This window comes from Chlorocebus sabaeus, chromosome 14 (genome assembly GCF_047675955.1).
Source record: "Chlorocebus sabaeus isolate Y175 chromosome 14, mChlSab1.0.hap1, whole genome shotgun sequence".
NCBI lineage: Eukaryota > Metazoa > Chordata > Mammalia > Primates > Cercopithecidae > Chlorocebus > Chlorocebus sabaeus.
Window position 1 is genome coordinate 32,881,096 of NC_132917.1, and position 19,775 is coordinate 32,900,870.

General features: G+C 38.9%; 1 protein-coding gene across 14 annotated transcripts in view; it reads left to right on the forward strand.

The window, feature by feature from the left end:
- The window catches only part of LTBP1 (latent transforming growth factor beta binding protein 1), a 444,991-nt gene that overhangs the window by 227,342 nt on the left and 197,874 nt on the right, over positions 1-19,775 (forward strand). For all 14 annotated transcript variants that reach the window (XM_038006776.2, XM_038006775.2, XM_038006780.2 and 11 more), the window contains 2 exons: positions 6,158-6,382; positions 7,574-7,848. In XM_038006776.2, the coding sequence (XP_037862704.1) occupies positions 6,158-6,382; positions 7,574-7,848 (500 nt within the window). The remainder of the gene's footprint in view (positions 1-6,157; positions 6,383-7,573; positions 7,849-19,775) is intronic.

Consider the following 19,775-nt stretch of genomic DNA (forward strand, 5'->3'; position numbering starts at 1 on the left):
ATTAAGGTGTGAGTCATCATGCCCAGCCTAAGTAGCATAGGTTCTTAAAGTGAGCAATGGTTTGCTGCAGCATTTCATTATTTTATAACATATTTGTTATCCTAAAGCAGAATGGGGGGAGAAATAATGTGGTAACTTAACTTTCTAAAAATATTACTACCCATCACCAACCAGCCCTGCAAGGGATGTCAACAAAAATGCTGAAGGCCGTTAAGGGAATATTATTCTAATCAGAGACAAGTGGGAAAGTCAAATCAAAATCATGTGTGTCTGTTCTGTGAAAGAACAGATACAGGTTTTCCTTCAAATGGAGGTTTGTTTTCCCTGCTCTGCCTTTGCCACAATAACTTGAAATGGTCTGTCTGCTGGCACAGAAAGCCAGCGAGTGGGTGGAGTGGCCAGGACCCTGTTGCAGGAAGGTCAGGAACATTCTTAGAGTGCCTTTTGGGAACAAGCAGCCGAAGTATTTTTATAGTCAGCTAAGATAACAGGAAAGAAAGAGGCAGGGTCTACCTTTTTATGGTATAAATTTTTAGAAAATTCAGTTTGCCTGCATTTATATACAAGTCATGAATATTTGTTCGTCTAAACAAGGTTCCAATTCGTGGCACAGAATGTGAATATTATTCTGTCAGCGCAATTACTTGAGTACTGCAAATTGTTTTACAGACCAAAGTGAATGGTGGAATACAACTGAAACGCTTGACTTATTTAAAACCTCCAGCTTGTTGTTCTTTAAGCATGGATCCTTTTGCTCATTTTGACCTTTTACAGTTGTACCATGAGATACCTTGATTGACGGTCACAAAATTACACTTTCTGAAGTAACAGGCTGAAGGCCCACATATCTCTTGTTAATTGTGGTAGTTGCCAGGTGACTCTGTGATGTGATAGTGTGAATTATGGCAATGATCAGCAAAGTGTCAAGCTAACAAGGTTATGGAACGTCTCAGCCAGCATTCTACAGTTCACCTTGCTATAATATTTTCTAAAATATATGCCCTATGGCTAGCCTTGTAACCAGCATACCACAAGCATCTCAAGTCAACCTTAAAGATAACTTACTCTTTTCCTCTTGATGTCCTGAGGTTTTATAGAACTTGGGCAGCACAGATGATACGTCACTAGATGATGTTTTGAGAGTGGCATGAACTTTGGAAACAGAAGGAAACTATTCATAGTTGAATCCTAAAGTTTGTAGGTCTATTTTCAATTTGTTTCTTTGATATAAATGACTATATAGGTGTAAAAAGACTGCCTACCACAAAGGGTTCAATACATACTTACAGAACTGAGACAAAGAGCTTTATATTGTCATTTAGATTTTAGAAATGCTAGAACTGGAGAATAGATATTTTATTTATTATTCATAAAAGGTTATAAATACTAGACTTTTATTGGTTGAAATAAGTCAAGCAGAAACCATTTCCTTTATAACCAGAGAGACACAGGGTTGTTGGAGTTTAGGGATTATTGCTATATCCACGTATGCTAGTATAGTTCTTGAAACAGCTGTATGGAAGTTATCTCAGGGGTTTAAAGGTAGATTTAAATGAAACTAATTAAGTTCATGATAGATTTCGAAGTCTACTATTGATACTGGAAATACCTTGTAAAAGTCTATTGGTTACTGTTTCTTTGTTTAAAAAAGGTGGTGTTGGCTGGGCGTGGTGGCTCACACCTGTAATCCCAGCACTTTGAGAGGCCGAGGCAGGCGGATCACAAGGTCAGGAGATCAAGACTATCCTGGCTAATATGGTGAAACCCCGTCTCTACTAAAAATACAAAAAATTAGCCAGCGTGGTGGCGGGTACCTGTAGTCCCAGCTACCCCAGGAGGCTGAGGCAGGAGAATGGCATGAACCCAGAAGGTGGAGCTTTCAGTGAGCCGAGACGGCGCCACTGCACTCCAGCCTGGGCGATAGAGTGAGACTCTGTCTCAAAAAAAAAAAAAAAAAAAAAAAGGTGTTTTATATACATATATATAAAATATATATATTATATAAAATATATACACACACATATATATACACATACACACAGACACATATATATGTATGTGTACACAGATACACACATTATATTCTAGTATAGATTGATTATAGGGAGCCCTCACTTTGTATCTTAATAATCAATTAAAAAATAATGAGTTCTATGACCTTAAGAATTTTTTGCCAAAGCATTAAAAATATTTTAGTGTAGATTATTAATATATAGGAAAATCGAAAAAATAGTACAGCTAATATTTATTTAGTACTTGATAATTTAAAATGTTAGAAACATTGAGAGTTAAAATGTTTTATTTCTTTGAGTAAAACTTGGGAATAATTTCAACATGTTTGCTTTTCATTATATAGCTTATGATATAGAGCATTTATTTTCTTTTGTGAACCATTGTACTCCTTTTTGAGTTTGGCCAAAATGTTGGAAGCTGATCCAAAGTTGTGAAGTAGCTGAGAGTTCTTTTAATGTTAATCCCCTTGGGAATCTTCATCCTGTTCATTTTACAGCCGCCTTCCAATTTCTCGTCCAGTATTGTCACTTTGTATTTCCTTGCTGCACTTTCTCCTTTGTTGGCTCATACTGTCTTTCGATTATCCACTTGTGTAAAATGTCCTGTGATTTTTATCCCTCTGAGATGAGGAGACAGCAGAACTCTCTGCTTTGCTGTTTGTGCCTGAACTGAATACGGGATGTGCAGGGACCAATCACCAGCAGGCTTTGAAAGAAGTGACATGATTGGTCATTGGTCGTGGTCCACATCTGTTATTCACATCATGATTTGCGAACTAAAGAGCTAGCAGTGAGGTTTGTATTTCCTGCAGTTACTCAGTTAGTATACCGTGGTAACTGAAGTCTGAACCACATCGTTGGGGGACTGGTATTATTTAACTAAAGTATGATAACGGAAATTCATGCGTATTGGAACCATACCAAGTGAGGAGTGCCTGTATTCCAGTTATAGATTATCTGTAGTACATTTAAAGCTTGGCCTCGCTCCCTTTGCTTTACCCGTTACACACTGAGCCTGTCCAGTGTAGCCAAGCTGTGGTGTACAAAATCAATTCAGAATTGAACTGAGAGTTTCGAAGTCATTGATTCGATCTTGGAGTCAACTTTGACTTTCTCTTTTCTTACCCAAGACCTCACAGAGTAGATTGAGCACTAGTGCAAATATTTTTCAGACCCCATCCAGCATGGGGAGTTTTGACTTGATCTGCAGTCTACACCCTGAAGAAAGTTTCTGGGTTGTCACCTTTGTAATTTTTCCAACTCTGTCCTTCCTCCTCCACTTTCTTGCCTCTTCCTTGTTCCTCCTGTACCCATCATCAAGTTTTACTGATTTTCCCTCCAGCCTTATGTTCCTGCATGTTTCTTTTAGTTCCTGTTGCTATCATCCTAATTATATGGATTTCAATTGTTATAATAGTTTCCTAACTGACTTTCCCACTGTACTCTCTCTCCTTTCCAGCTAATCCCGCATGCCATCACCGGAGTAATCTTCCTGGAACACTCTTGCAGCTTTACTTAATCCTCCGCTTGAAGCCTCCAAAATAACTTACTGATTACAGAATAAAATCCAAAGCCCTTATCAAGCCTGTAATAACTTCCTTTGTCTGACACAAGCCTCCTTCTTCGAATTTATTACCTGATCTCTTCCCTTCCCTCAAGAACCCGTAGTTTCAACAACATAGGTTTACTCATTATCTCCCAAATATGCCCACCACCCCTCCTTTCTACACATTGTCTTCCTAAAATGCACTTTTTGATGTTGTCTGAATCTTCACCAGTTTGAAAAACTTATCCTGAATGATCTCTTCTGTGAAGTCTATTTTGACTTCCTGGAAATGTCTTTTCTCCTCTCTGCAGTTCCAAAGGATTTATATTTCATACTTTCCAGTTACCGCTTATTTGCTGATCTGTATTTTTATTTATGTGCTATTTATTTTCTCCATTTAGATTTTAAGTCCTAGATGGGCAGGGACTGAATCTTCTATACCACCAAGAATGGCATTTGACAGAGTGATAGGTATAAATCTATCCCTTCCCTCATTCAGTATTTTCTGGTTTTTTTTTTTTTTTTTTTTTTTTAGCATTTCTTCTAGACATTGGGCTATGTGCTAGCAGTAAAACATAACAAGGTAACTTCCCGACCTCACAGAGCTCTGGTTGAGTGAGGCATACAGAGAAGTAGTCAGTTGATTGTAATGCTGTAAGATGCATGGAATGATGGATAGTGAATCAGATTCGTGGAAGCAAGAAGATAAGTGTTAAGCCTAGATGAGGGGCAATGGGAATGCTTCTAGAAGTGAGGTTCAGGCAGAGTCTGAAAGATACATAGGAATCAGGTAGTTGACGGGGGCCAGATGGAAAGAATGTTCCAGGCAGAGGACTCAGTGTGGATAAAGATCTGGAAGGGTGAGAGCACACTGAGGAACTGAATTAAGTTCCATGTAGCTGTATTGTGGAGAATGAGGTAAGATTCCTAAGTGATGAGGTTTCAGAGGATCCCTGTAACGGGCAAAAAGTTGACATCTTTGGTGGATGTTCAGGAGGGAGGACTTCCAGGATCCAGATGTTTGAGTAGATAAAATGAGGGAGCAGCACCCAGGTTTTTCTTAAGGATCACTTGGTGGATGGAGGTATTGGAGGGAAGACAATGAGTTCAATTTTGGACATTGTGAATTTGAGGTGCCTATGAAATACGTGCATGGTGACATATAGTTGTAGACAGTTTGAAGCTTGGAAGAAAGCTTTGACCAGGAAATAAAAATTTGGGTAACATCAGTATATGATAGGATGAAATCATAGAGAGAGAGTGTGTAGAGTCAGTGAAGAAGACTTCAAGACCAAACCTTAACGCACATCAGTATATAAAGAACAAGTAAAGAGAACAGAGTCTGCAAAGAATGTTAAGATGGAATAGGCAGGAGGAAGGAGCAAAATAGGTTAGTGAGGTGTCCTGGAAACCAAGGGAAGACTGAAATCCATCCATTGGGGTTAGAAACGTGGAAACCATTCATGACCCTAGTAAGAATAGCTTTTGTGTAGAGGAGGGGCAGGGAAAACGTAAACTGGCCCAAGATAGATTGTAGAACATTGAGAAGTCAACAGTGCTTCCACAATTATGGTGGAAAGTTTAGTTATGGAGGAGAGGATTTACAGAGGGTGGAAGCTGGAATGAAATGGAGCTGAGGGGCTTTTATTATAATATTGTCTAAGCTACTAGAAATCTGTGATGTTTAAAGGCTGACAGGAAGAATTCATTAAGAGGTTGACCATAAGCTAAAATAGCCAGGGTTATAACTCCTCTTAAAATTATTTGCCCAGTCTGTCCTGTTATCTTTCAGTATTCTAAATAAGTTAATTCCAGACTAATTTTGGGCTTCACAGATCTTGTTACACAAGATTGCAAATTCCTGTAAAGTATGATTCAAACTATTCTACTTATTTGTTCTGGGTAGCATTTAGTGTCTTAAATAGAGAAAAATTTCAACAAATATTATTTTTATTACTGTCATTTGTTTCTTTGTTTATTCTTTGAGCAAATATATGTAGTTTTTAATTTTTTGTGGGTACATAGTAGGTATATATATTTATGGGGTACACAAGATGTTTTGATACAGACTTGCAATGCATTATAATCACATCCTGGAGAATGAGGTGAGCAAATATTTATTTAATGTCCATTGTATGCCAGACATTTTTCTAGGTGTCAAGGATATTAAGGTTACCAGGCCATATACACTACCAGGCCATACATACCACTTGTTCTTGAGGAGTTTATCATGTAGGGAGTCAGTTAATGAAATAATTATGGATTGCAAATGATACTTAAAATGGCATGGTGATAGACAATAATCCTGAGTGGCTACTGTATATACTAATCTTTTCCTGTGAACTTTTCTTTCCATTGTTGGAGGGAGAATAATTACAAGCTATTAAAGAGTTAAATGACTTAAGATGGAAAGAAAAAGGTAGTGAGTGACAGAGACTACTTTTGGCATAGTGAGTTTACTCCTCTGTTTACCATTTCTGAAGTTCATGGGACTCTGATGCCTATAATGGGCTGTGTGTTTTGCAGGTTTTGTTGGTTGATCATTCCTTAGCCTCTGAGAGACTAACAGACTCTCCACTTTTTCTCTTTTCCCTTTCAGTCATTTGCCATCTACCATGTATGAATGGTGGCCAGTGCAGTTCAAGGGACAAATGTCAGTGCCCTCCAAATTTCACAGGAAAGCTTTGTCAGATCCCAGTCCATGGTGCCAGCGTGCCTAAACTTTATCAGCATTCCCAGCAGCCAGGCAAGGCGTTGGGGACACATGTCATCCATTCTACGCATACCTTGCCTCTGACCGTGACTAGCCAGCAAGGAGTCAAAGGTAAGCTTTTTTCTTTCTGCCCATTTGCCAGACCTCTGTTAACCTGCCAAACCCACATAGAAGTCAAGGATCTGCAGATGGCCAGGGCTGGTATTGAAACAGAAAGGAGTACATGATTTGTGGCCTGAGAAATGGCAGTAGAGACAGAATGTGGGCCCAGGTATGTAGCTGCAGTTCTTTCTAGGCCAGAGAGAATTGGTATCTAGGAAAAAAGAAAATAAAAAGGAGCCCATTTTTCTCTAGTGACTCTTACCACCAAGAGCTAATAAATGTGCATGGCACTGTTCTGACAAGGCCTGGGAAATAGGAAGATGAACAAGACAGTGTTCTGGCCCTTACAGCATTAATAAGCTAGTAGATCGCACAGTACCTGCTGGTGAACTCGTAATTAAAGAATGCTTGGTTTTAGTTGTAAACAATCATTTAACCTCACTGGACTTCAATTTGTTCATTTGTAGAGGAAAGTAAACTGGGTCACTTGGAGCTCAAAAATTCTATGACGAATTCATCCTTTTAAACCTGGCATTTTTATAAATGCACAAGATTTTGAAAAGGGGCTCGTAGAAGTTTACTGGCTCTAATTCTTTAAAACATGAATCCTTGCATCAGGAGATGAGATTTTTGTTTGAAAGCTACAGAACGTAGCTTGTTATAGATAAAAAATAATGCACTTTGGTATTTTGTATGTGTATATGTTACAAGAAGCACAAAAATAACAAGTACTGTATTGTTTAAGGGGAAGAGAATTGTGCCTTGTAAAATTGGGTTTTTTCTTTTAATAGAAAAATGTAAATCCTAAAATTTTTATGATAGAAATTCTATGAGAAATTCAAAACTAATCAAATGCTTGATCTTTCTGATGAACATTTGATAAAATTTATCTGCTTAGAGCAAGCAGGATGCATTTCACAGCTTTATGACTTTGGAAAAGAATATTTTAGTCTCATGAATGTGTTACTGTTAAAAGTTTTAATTTCTCTCTATAATTGCAAATTTTAAAAAATATAAATTCAGGCTTAATTTTTATTTTGCATGTGCCCTTAAGAATTTTGATGGCTATGCAGCAAAGTGCTGCACATTATATAAATATGTGTGCATATGTGTTTATAAAATTTACTTTCATGCTTTAAAACTTTTGGTTTGCCTGTTAGTTATTCAGGACTAACAAGTTTTCCTCCCAATCTGTTTTAGTGAAATTTCCTCCTAACATAGTCAATATCCATGTGAAACATCCGCCTGAGGCCTCCGTCCAGATACATCAGGTTTCAAGAATCGATGGCCCAACAGGCCAGAAGACAAAAGAAGCTCAACCAGGCCAATCCCAAGTCTCTTACCAAGGGCTTCCTGTCCAGAAGACCCAGACCATACATTCCACATACTCCCACCAGCAGGTCATTCCTCACGTCTACCCCGTGGCTGCTAAGACACAGCTTGGCCGGTGCTTCCAGGAAACCATTGGGTCACAGGTAAGCATCATCACCAAGCCTGCTTTAGTAATGTGTTACAGATATGGTATCATTTTAACAAGAAAGCCAGACTTGATAAAAATGCTTTTTATAAAAAAGGCTTTAACTATGACTCGTGGCCATATTTTTGTAAATAAAGTTTTATTGCCATATTCATAGCCACACCCATTCATTTACATATTGTCTATGCCCATTTTCATGCTATGACTGCAGAATTAAATAGTTCCAGTGAGAACACATGGTCTGCAGAACCTAAAATATTTACTGTGTGTCTTTTTACAGAAAAAATTGCCAGTCCCTGATGTACAGAATACATTTATTCATTTGTTTATTGATTGATTGATTGATTGAGTTGGAGTCTCATTCAGTTGCACAGGCTGGAGTGCAGTGGCACAATCTTAGCTCACTACAACCTCTACCTCCCAGCTTCAAGTGATTCTCCTGCCTCAGCCTCTCAAGTAGCTAGGATTACAGGCACATGCCACCACTCTCGGCTAATGTTTTTATTTTTAGTAGAAACGGGGTTTCACCGTGTTGGCCAGGCTGGTCTTGAACTCCTGACCTCAAGTGGTCTACCCACCTCGTCCTCCCACAGTGCTGGGATTACAGGCATGAGCTACCGTGCCTGGCTTCCAAAGATGTTTCTGGAAGTCCATGATTACCTGTTTCTATTTTTTCAGTTAGGATGATCTGTGTATAAAACATGTGTCAGGCGTGAGATATGGTATAGAATATATATTCCGCAAAGATGCTTGAAAATATTTTTGCCTTTTGCAATAGTTTTGTTCATGAGTTTTGAATTCATTGTGCAATAATAATTCATGTCATCTTTGACAGGAAGTAATATTTCATGTTATCTTTTATTTTCTTATAAAAATTCAGACCAGGTGTGGTGGCTCATGCCTGTAATCCTAGCATTTTGGGAGGCCGAGGCGGGTAGATCACCTGAGGTCAGGAGTTTGAGACCATCCTGGTCAACATGATGAAACCCCATCTATACTAAAAATGCAAAAATTAGCCAGGTGTGGTGACAGGCACCTGTAATCCCAGCTACTTGGGAGGCTGAGGCAGGAGAATCGCTTGAGCATGGGAGGTGGAGGTTGTAGTGAGTTGAGATCACACCACTGCACTCCAGCCTGGGTGACAAGATCAAGACTCAGTCTCAAAAGAAGGGGAAAAAAATCATAAATTGCAAGGTATAGTGCAGGAGTTGCTTGAAGTATAACTTTAGGCCTATATTTATATCATAAGGTGAGAGAAAGGCAAAATTTTCTTTAAAACTCATCATTGAATGTGCATGGTGAAGATAACCTAAAAGTGTTGGTTCCTGCACTCCATTATGTGATAATGATGGAGGCTTCGTTCTGTGGTTTCCGTTTCCCTCCTGTCTTTTGGTTATGGTTTAAACCCCTCATGAGAAGACTAGATGAGATACATTTATTATTATTCCTCTGCTATGTCTTGAATATTAAAAATATATTGTGTGTGTGTATATATACATGTGAAATACTTGGGGGTAATAGAACTAATTGTCACTGCTTTAGACACCTGGGAAACACTTTTAGGTACTAAATCAATGGTAGGATTGTCGCCTTTCTTCTAGGAGAAAGAGGGAAGATTGTAGACCTGAATGGAAGGCAGCATGTGGGAATGGAAAGAGCATCCTTGTGGAGTTGTAAGACCTTGATTAGAGCTGTGAGCCCAGCACTTGGTAGGAGGGAAGCAGCTTCCTTATCTGCAAAGTAGAGATAAGACGTGGGACTCATGAGACTTTGTTAAGATTAATCAAGATAATTGTGAGCCCTGCTTTGCAAATATTATAGAACTATGCAAATATTAGCTTAGAGAATATTTATCAAGATAGAGTCAAACTTAAGCAACCATCTACTATGACTGTTTTTATATCATGTGCTTTCAGTAAGATAGGGACAGCACTGATCCCACAAACACAGCCCTCATTGGCCTGTGGACACCTGAAATGCAACTACAGGGGACCTGACGTGGCTTTTCATTTCCCAGTTTTGCAAATGCTTTTGGGAGAAGGAACACCATCAATTTAACTGTAGCTTAAAAGTAAAGACAATGTTTATGCTGAGGGTAGGTTTTGACAAAGACAGTGGGGCTGAAGATAAACTTTATACACTTCACAGCTTTGCACTGAACTGCTCTTGGAGAGGGAGGACAAATTTGGTGCCATTTGCATTGTCTAGTCATTCCAGCTTAGGTTGGTCAGGGAGAAAGGAAAAAGCAGATCTTTTTAAAATTGTGTGCCCAGTACCTTCCTCCCCGTTTCCAAGTTGGAACACAGATGATAAAAAGCAAGAAAATGAGGCATAACAAACTTGTTATTCTTGTACAATATTCTTGTACAAAATTGTACAATATTAGTACAATATTATTCTTGTACAACTTGTTATTCTTGTACAGGAAAAGATGAAAAGATATTATTGACTTGTAAGCCTAGAGGATACAATTGAAATGAATTGGCTAATTGATAGAATTACCCAAATAATTAAAACTCAGCGGAATACTTTTGTCTTATCTGCATACATCTCTGACTTTTGGTCTAAAAGATCCAGACAGTGATCTCAATTCTTAATTCATTTTGCATGCGTATTCACTCATACACAGCTTCAAAATAAGACCTATTTCTTGGAAAGCATTCTCAGTATATATTTATTGGTCTTCCTGTTCATGAGGAATGTTGCTGGATGCCAAAGGCTGCCCAATTAATTTGTGCAATTAGGGTGAACCAGACATTTAAAAAATACATTACTGACAAATAATCAATAGTGTTTAGGTGTATCCTACAATTCTACAAAGGAGTTTGAAAACATTTGTGCTTTCTTGCTGTGGTTGGTTTGCAAACGTAGCTATAATCAGGAGTTATAGGTAGATTTTAAATGGCAGAAAATCAAAAACAAAAACAAAACCCTGGATAAATGCTCACTATTGTTTGCCCAGTGGAGCCCTCTTATTAGTTGCAAATGTCAACCATTGAGACTTTTAATGCAACAGTTACCAATAAACATCTATGTGTGTATATTGCTATGAGAGGTCATATACAAAATAAATTTGACAGAGATAGCCCTTGTTTCTGTGGCATGTTCTAATAATTAGGTAGTAAACGTGGGATTGAAAACTCAAGATGAACTGTGATCAATGTATTTAAATTCAGGAAAGCTTTGTAGAGTAGAATTTCAGAACTGTTTGGATGGTGGAGGAAAATGGATGATTGATGAGGAAACCAAGCTCACAGAGCAGAAAGGGAGAGTAATTAAACAGAGGAAAGAGAACAGTACAAGAAATGGGCAAGGAAGAGCTGTCAGAAGAAATCAGAGAAGTAAAATAGCTTGGGATTCTTGGCAGGCTCTTGCACAAATATTAAGCCTCTTAAATCTGAGGCATAGTGCAGTATAAATGACTTGCTGGCAAGGTCAGCGTGTCAGGAAGCCCCTTTGACCAAGTGGTCAACTCAGCATCATTAATAGTGGGACAGTCTGACCTATGTGCCTCCTGCTGTGAGACAGTATAGAGTTTGCAGAATTACCTATGAAGCATTCTTGCCGAATATATCTAACCTGAATCTAATCAAACCCTTAGACTTAACCCCAAGTTTATAGGGAATACCAAGGGTAAAGAAACAAGTTAAAAACATCACATTCAGACAGAAAAAACAATCAGACATTTATAATATAGGGCATTATTGCCTGGTTTCTTAAAAAAAAAAAAACCGTATAAAAGAAAGTGAAATGATGTTTGTAGAAAGAGACTACAGAGACACAAAAAATAAGTATAATATATTCACCTTAATTAAATCTTGATTTAAAAAAAAAACAGATCTAAGAGATTTTGGGAATAGTTGGGGAAATTTGGACGTGAGCTCTGTGTTAGTCCGTTTTGTGTTGCTATAACAGAATGCCACAGACTGGGTAATCTATAAAGAAAAGACATTTATTTCTCACTGTTTTAGAGACTGTGAAGTTCAATATCAAGGTGCCAGCATGTGACCAGGGCCTCCTTACTAAGTCATCCCATAGCAGAAGGACAAGAGAACACGAGAAAGCAAAGCGGGGCTGAACTTGCTTTTGTAACAAGCCCACTCTTGTGATAACTAACCCACTCCCAAGATAATGCCATTAATGCATTCATGAGGGAAGACCCTCTCGTTAGGTCCCGTACTCCTAACACTGTCGCTTTCAGGGGATTAAGTTTCTAACACATGAACTGTGGGGGACACATTCAAACCCTGGGAAATGTCATTAGATGATATTTTGGCATTATTAGTTTTCTTATGTGTGATAATAGTATTGCAATTATGTAGGAAAATGTCTTTATTCTTTTTTGTTTGTTTTTTTTGAGACAGGGTCTCACTCTGTGGCCCAAACTGGAATGCAGTGGTGTGATCTCAGCTCACTGCAACCTCCGCCTCCCTGGTTCAAGAGATTCTCCTGCCTCAGCCTCCTGAGTAGCTGAAGTTGCAGGCATACACCACCACACCCAGCTAATTTTTGTATTTTTAGTAGAGACGGGGTTTCACTATGTTGCCCAGGCTGGTCTTGAACTCCGGACTTCAGGTGATCCACCCGCCTCGGCCTCCCAAAGTGCTAGAATTACAGGCGTGAGCCACTGCACCCAGCAGGAAAATGTCCTTATTCTTAATAGATGAATGCTGAAAGTTTTAGGGGTGAAATTCCATGATGTTCATAATTTACAGGCACACTTTGTTTTATTGCACCTCACTTAGCTCTTTGTGTCTTTTACAAATTGAATGAAGCTTATGGCAACCCTGCTTATTGGCAAGCAAGGTTTTCTGACAGCAGGTTCTCACTTTGTGTCTCTGTCACATGTTGGTAATTTTTGCAATATTTCAAGACCTTTTCATTGTTATATCTGTTACACAGATGTGTGATAAGTGATTTTTGTTACTATTGTAGTTGTTTCGGGGCATCACAAAGCACACCCATATAAGATGGCGAACTTAATTGATAAATGTGTATTCTCTGACTGCTCTACCAACTGGCCATTCCCCCATCTCTTGCCCTCTCTTCAGTCATCCCTATTGGCTGAAACACAACAATATTGAAATTAGGCTAATTAATAATACTACAATGGCCTTTAAGTGTTCAAGTGGAAGAGTCACACATCTCTCACTTTATTTATTTATTTATTTATTTATTTATTTATTTATTGAGACAGAATCTTACTCTGTCGCCCAGGCTGGAGTGCAGTGACACGATCTCGGCTCGCTGCAAGCTCTGCCTCCTGGGTTCATGCCATTCTCCTGCCTCAGCCTCCTGAGTAGCTAGGGAAACAGGTGCCCGCCACCACGCCCGGCTAATTTTTGTATTTTTAGTAGGGATGGAGTTTCACCATGTTAGCCAGGATGGTCTTGATCTCCTGACCTCGTGGTACACCCTCCTCGGCCTCCCAAAGTGCTGGGACTACAGGCCTGAGCCACCGAGCCTGGCCACATCTCTGGTTTTAAATCAGAGGCTAAAAATGATTAACCTTAGTGAGGAGGGCATGTTGAAAGCCAAAATAAGCCAAAAGCTAGGCCTTTGCCTCAGTTAGCCAAGTTGTGAATTCAAAGGAAAAGTTCTTGAAGGAAATTAAAAGTGCTACTCCAGAGAGTACATGAATGATAAGAAAGTAAAACAGCCTTGTTGCTAATACGGATAATGTTTGAGAGAGGTCTGGAACCACCAACATTCCCTTCAGCCGAAGCTTAATCCAGAGGTCCTAACTCTCTTCAATTCTCTGAAGACTTGGAGAGGTGAGGAAGTTGCGGAAGAAGAATCTGAAGCTAGTAATGGTTGGTTCATGAGGTTTAAAGAAAGGAGCTATCTGCATGCCACAAAAGTACGAGGTGAAGCAGCAAGTGCTGATGCAGAAGCTGCAGCAAGTTGTCCAGAAGGTCATTGATAAAGGTGGCTGTACTAGGCAGCCTTATACTGGAAGAAGATACCATCTAGGACTTTCATAGCTAGAGAGAAAGTCATTGCTTGGCTTCAGAGGACAGGTTGGCTCTCTCGTTAGGGGCTAATGCAGCTGGTGACTTTAAGTTGCAGCCAATGCTTATAGGCTGTTCTGAAAATTCTAGGGCCCTTAAGAACTATGCTAAATCTACTCTGCCTGTGCTGTATAAAGGGAACAGCAAAACCTGGATGACAGCACATGTGTTTGCAACATGGTTTACTAAAGATTTTAAGACCACTGTTGAGACCTGCTGCTCGGAAAAAAAGATTCCTTTCAAAATATTACTGCTCATTGACAGTGTACCTGGTCACTCAAGAGCTCTGATGGAGATGTACAAAAAGATGAATGTTGTTTTCATGCCTGTAATCACAACACCCATTCTGTAGCCCACAGATCAAGGAGTCATTTTGACTTTTAAGTCTTATTATTTAAGAAATATATTTTTAAAGGCTATCACTGCCGTAGATCATGATTCCTCTGGTGGATCGGGGCAAAATAAATAAAGAGGTTTCTGGAAAGGGTTTGCCATTCTAGATACCATTAGGAACATTCATGATACATATGAGGAGGTCAAAATATCAGCAATGAAGATATTTAATTAAATTAGATACTGGAAAAAGTCAAAGCCAACCCTTATGAATGACTTTGAGGGATACAGGATTTCAGTGGAGGAAGTCACTACAGATGTGGTGGAAATAGCAAGAGAACTCAAGTTAGAAGTGGATCCCGAAGATATGACCAAACTGCTGCAATCTCATGTTCAAACTTGAATGGATGAGGAGCTACTGCTTATGAATGAGCAAAGAAAGTGGTTTTGTGAGATGAAATCGACTCCTGGTGTAGATGCTGTGAGCATTGTGAAATGACAACAATGGATTTAGAATACGCTGTAAGTTTAATTGATAAAGCATTAGCGGGGTTTAAGAGGACTGACTCATTTTGAAAGTTCTAGCATGGGTCAAATGCTATCAAACAGTATCACTTGCTACAGAGAAATATTTAGTAAAAGGAAGAGTCAGGCAAAGCTGCAGACTTCATTGTTGTCTATTTTAAGAAATTGCCACAGCCACCGCAACCCTCAGGAACCCCCATCCTGATTGGTTGACAGTCATCAACATCAAGGCAAGACCCTCCACTGGCAAGAAGGTTATGACACACAGAAGGCTCAGATGATTATTAGCATTTTTAAAGCAATAAAGTGTTTTAAAATTAAGGTATGTACTTTAAGGCATAGCGCAACTGCAAACTTAATAGATGACAGTATAGTGAAAACATGACTTTTATTTGCAGTGGGAAACCAACAAATTCATGTGACTGACTTCATTGTGGTAGTCACTTCATTGCAGTGGTCAGGAACTGAACCCGCAACATATCTGAGGTATTGCCCGTGGTTTCAGATGTATTTTACACACAAGTAGCACAAACTTGATTCTTGAGCGGTTCATTTGCAGATAGGTGTTCGTTGTGTTATCCTTTGAATATCTCAGTGTATTTGAGAATTTTTTAGAAAGAAGGGGGAAAATGTTAAAATTTCCTAGACTTAGAAATAGAATAGTATACTTTAAAGCTGAATTTAAAAGCTTTCACTGTAATACATTTAGAGACTTTTTAGAAACAAACTTAAAGTTTTTAACTGTTTAACAGAGGTGTTGGGTGGGTGTGAGGTGACCTGAGGCCAAGGAAGAGAAATTGACCTTGTGAAATGACCGAGGGCCAATCTAAGAAGTCAAGTTGAAAATAAAGGAGATGACTATAGGGGATTTTGTGAAGAATCAAGCATCAGGATTACGTTTACAGGCTGTTGTAAAGACAAAGATCATGAAGAAAGGGACTATTCTGAATTTTCTTGCTTCACAAATCAGCTAAATAAATGCTCACTAGAATTGATTACCTGACCCTTAGGGCAGGGGGCATTGTGAGAAGATGAGCACTAACATCTTTGTTACAAGCAGCCTCATCCTTGATTAATATTAGGAAGGATGCACTCTTAATTATCAGTCAGGAAGTCCAGGCTGTTTTAGAGATGGAATGATAGAGAATTAATGGAGAAAATGCGGTGATCAGTGAATAGATTTGCTGATGATAGTTAAATTCATGACCACAGAGGACATTTCTTTGGATTGCATTATAATGAGAAAAGAGCAGGAATAATGGAGTTAAAAGTTTCTGTAGTGTTTTCCCACCTTGACGGAGAATGCCAACCTATAGGGAAAAAACCATTTCTATTGTTTTGTTTTTGTAAAAAGTTATGTTTAGTGTTTCAGAGTTCTAAAAATACGTTTAACAATCAGATAAATCATTGATTTTTATGTGAATCAGGCTGTCTATACAGGCAGTCTCTATAGGCATCACTAAATCTCCTATATTCAAAGAACAGAAATTAGTCTAATAGAACTATGTAGGGTGACAGACAGGAATGGTTTTCTTGAATGTAAATCAAGTATGAAGTGGTTGGCAGGTCCTAATTTTGGCAGAGTTAGGTTTCTGTGCTACCTGGAGTAAATTGTGATAGTCTACATATATTTGAAAACATTTGCAAGAGTTTGCTCACTGACTGTTAGAATTACAACTTCAGTGGTTACAATTACCAGCCACTTCAGGGTAATCTCATGTTTTCACAGGCTTAAAACCCGAACATTTCCACGGTAGTTATCATCTCTGAGGAGAGGCCAAGTTTCAGAAAATACCCCTCCAATCTATCTTTGTATCATAGGAACATTAAATATATTTATCTTTTTTACACAAAAATCAATCGTATAAGGGTGTCCTTTGTTTTTAAATTGGTTCTCTTAACAGTGACCTAAATTCAAAGCTTATTTTGCATCTGACTTTTTGATTGCCTCAAACATGTTTTATTGATTGCCCAATTGCTGGAAACAAACGTTTAGTGACCCAGTTATGCCAGATGGTATGAAAAGGCCTTGTATGGGAAGCGTTTAGAATAGCAATGTAGAGTTCGGGGTCCAGCTTCCATGCTGAACCTGCCCATTGCCTGGCTGCACAAGCCTCTGCTCTTTGTTGAACCCAGGAACCTGCCACATAATCAGACAGAGGCATTGTAAGGGGAGACAGAAAATTCAGGTGCTTCAAGATTTCCTATTTCAAAATGCTGAAAGAGCAGAAAATTTCACATATAAATACCTGAGTTAATTAATTTATAACAGAATATGTTTTAAGTACAGCACTCTAACACAGATAAAGATGATCAGATAACACAGGAACCCACTTTTATAGTTTGCAACTATAAAACTCTTAGAAAAGATTTTAAAAGCCGTAAGAAACAAACTTTAAGATTAAGGTCTTTAATACATATTCTACAGAAGAAAATAGACTTTATGTGGATTAGGAAGAAAGGAAAGGACTGGTAGTTGATGTGGAATCCTGGTATCATTGGAAAAACTCTTTTTTTATTTCCTTTAATTATTGGTCATATAAATAATAAGTCCTAGGGCAAAATTGGGTTAAAGTGACACAAGAACTGTTTGGGATTCTATTAGAGATGCCAGAAGTTGTTCCAGCAGTTCTCTTTGGACAGGAAAAGTGGAAACAGAATGGGCCATTGGAGAAAAAGATTATTTAATTGAAGATAGGTCTCTTTTGGCAGATGCGTTCAGTAACATCCTAAGCTCTAAAGCTTAGCACTGGAACACACACACACACACACACACACACACACACACACACACCCCATTCTAAAGGGCCAAATGGATATACTTAGCTTTTGTTTTAAAAAACTTAAAAAAATAAGCTTAATGGAGAAATTAACAGGAAAATATGAGCTCATCGAGGTGGAAAGTATCCTAATTGCATGGCTGAAATTACTTTTTTTTTTTTTTTTTTTTTTTTTTTTTTTTTAAGAGTTTCAATTCTTTTGTCACAGGACTTTGAGTAAAGAAAAGTATTTCTTGGTTTCCACTGGACAAAAGCCAGTAAGAAGCTGGGGAAATAGATGTGATGCCTGCCAACTCCACATGGGAGAGAAATGATGGGTAGATGATTGGGTAGATGCAGATGAGATAGGCACTTTGGAAATCTTTTCTCAGAGGTGAGAAATGATGTTCATTTAGGGGAGCTGAGACATTGAGTTCTGCTCAGAAACCCGCTCTTGAATTTCCACAGTATCTCTTCTGTCCTGACAACCCGAATATTACTGGGATGAAGCCTGTATCTATGATTAAAAAACAAAAAAACAAAAAAACAAAAAAAACCTAGTTTGATCATGACAGAGTAATGCCGGAATTATTGTAACACTTTTCACACTGGTTATTCTCTAAACTGAGTCCATAAACTATGTAAATATATTAGAAGTCTAAAGAAAAAAAATGGTTATAAAGCATCTTACTTATGCAGTCTCCCTTGTGTGGAAGGGGAGCTGAGCCAGGCTGGGTCAGCAGAGCGCAGAGGTGAATTGTGGCTCTTTCTTCTTCCCCATTGCCTGAGGCCGCACGCCCTTATGGATAGGGCCCTCCCAGGTGATCTTGGACCCGTGCAGTGGCCTGCCTTCTTTTGGAGGAGCTGCTGGGCAGTGGCTGGGGAAGGTGAGGCTGAGGCTACTAGACATCTGTCTTTTTGCTGAGCAGAGAGCTCAGTTGGAGTGTGTGCTAATTGCATTTACTGAAGTTTGGCTTTCTTGAGGTGGAATAAGTCATGAACACCAGGCACTTCCTATGCCATCTGGGCTTTTCTTCAGTGTCCCACTCAAGTACTCCTTTGGCATGATCTAAGAAATATTTAATTGAGTGTTAGTGAATCTGGTTGTCTCTTGTGCCTCTAAAATGGCTGTTCTCTGTAGCCATCCGTGCCAAACCTTACCTGCGTCAACAGCTGAAGGTATCACCGAAGGTGTCCTACACATCTCAGTGATAGGTGCTGGAACTCTTAAGTGTTTGCTGGTCTTGTTCCAGAAACCTCTGCCAGATTGACTTTCATGCAGGGGCCCTCTAGCCTGGAGTCAAGAAAGATCAGTAAAGACAGGGGTAAGATCCAAAGAGGAAAAACACCGCATGTGAGAGAGAACATGTCTGCATGTCACTGGGCTCCTGCCAGTGGAGAGGAGAACTGCTCGTTTTACTTGGATTGAGAATGTAGGGCTGGGACATTAGGATAATCAAAATATAGATTCTTAGAACTTCAGAGAATGGGTTGTGACCCAGACGTTACCCTTCGTGCGGCCCAGTATCCAGTCTTTACCCAGGCAGATGTCTTCTGGGAACCAAAGAGGCTGTCAGCTTTAAGCGTCCACCTGCCCTGACCTGTTTAAGAGAAGCAAGCCTGTGTTTCTTCATTGGTTCTCCCCAAGCCCCTCCTCTCAGACTTTTTCTTTTCATTTTATTAGCAATGAAAATGCCTGACCTGTTTAAGAGAAGCAAATCTGTGTTTCTTCATTGGTTCTCCCTAAGCTCCTCCTCTCAAAGACTTTTATATTTTTTCATTTTATGGGCAATAAAAATGCCTTTATCATGACATGGAATATCAAATTACCATATTTTATACCTCTAGGGCTCACTAAAATAATATACCTATTAATAATTAGACTCCTGTTTCTACATAGGATTAAGCACTGAAAATAATAATTATGGAGCGGCTCAGAGTAGAAGCATGCTGAGCTACTTCTGATATTGGCAAAGTGGTAAGATTTTATGGTCACCGTGTTTGAAGATGACAGTTCTGAGCATGTTGGAAATAGTTTTAAGAGATGATGGCTTGAATTGATGGTTGATTTTGGCTCTATACATTATAAGAGATGGTTTCACGATTTATGGCTGGTATTTCTAGGCTCTGATGGTCTGATGTGGCTCTGTGCTATCCCTCAGAATTGAGATTTGCTAAAATGAAGAGGAATCAACTGGTTTACTAAAAAATCAGTCCGCTAAAATCTGCCCCATAAAGTTGTAGCAGAAAAGCAACAATTTTTTTTTTTGCCGTATATTGAAGAGGACAAAGCTCTT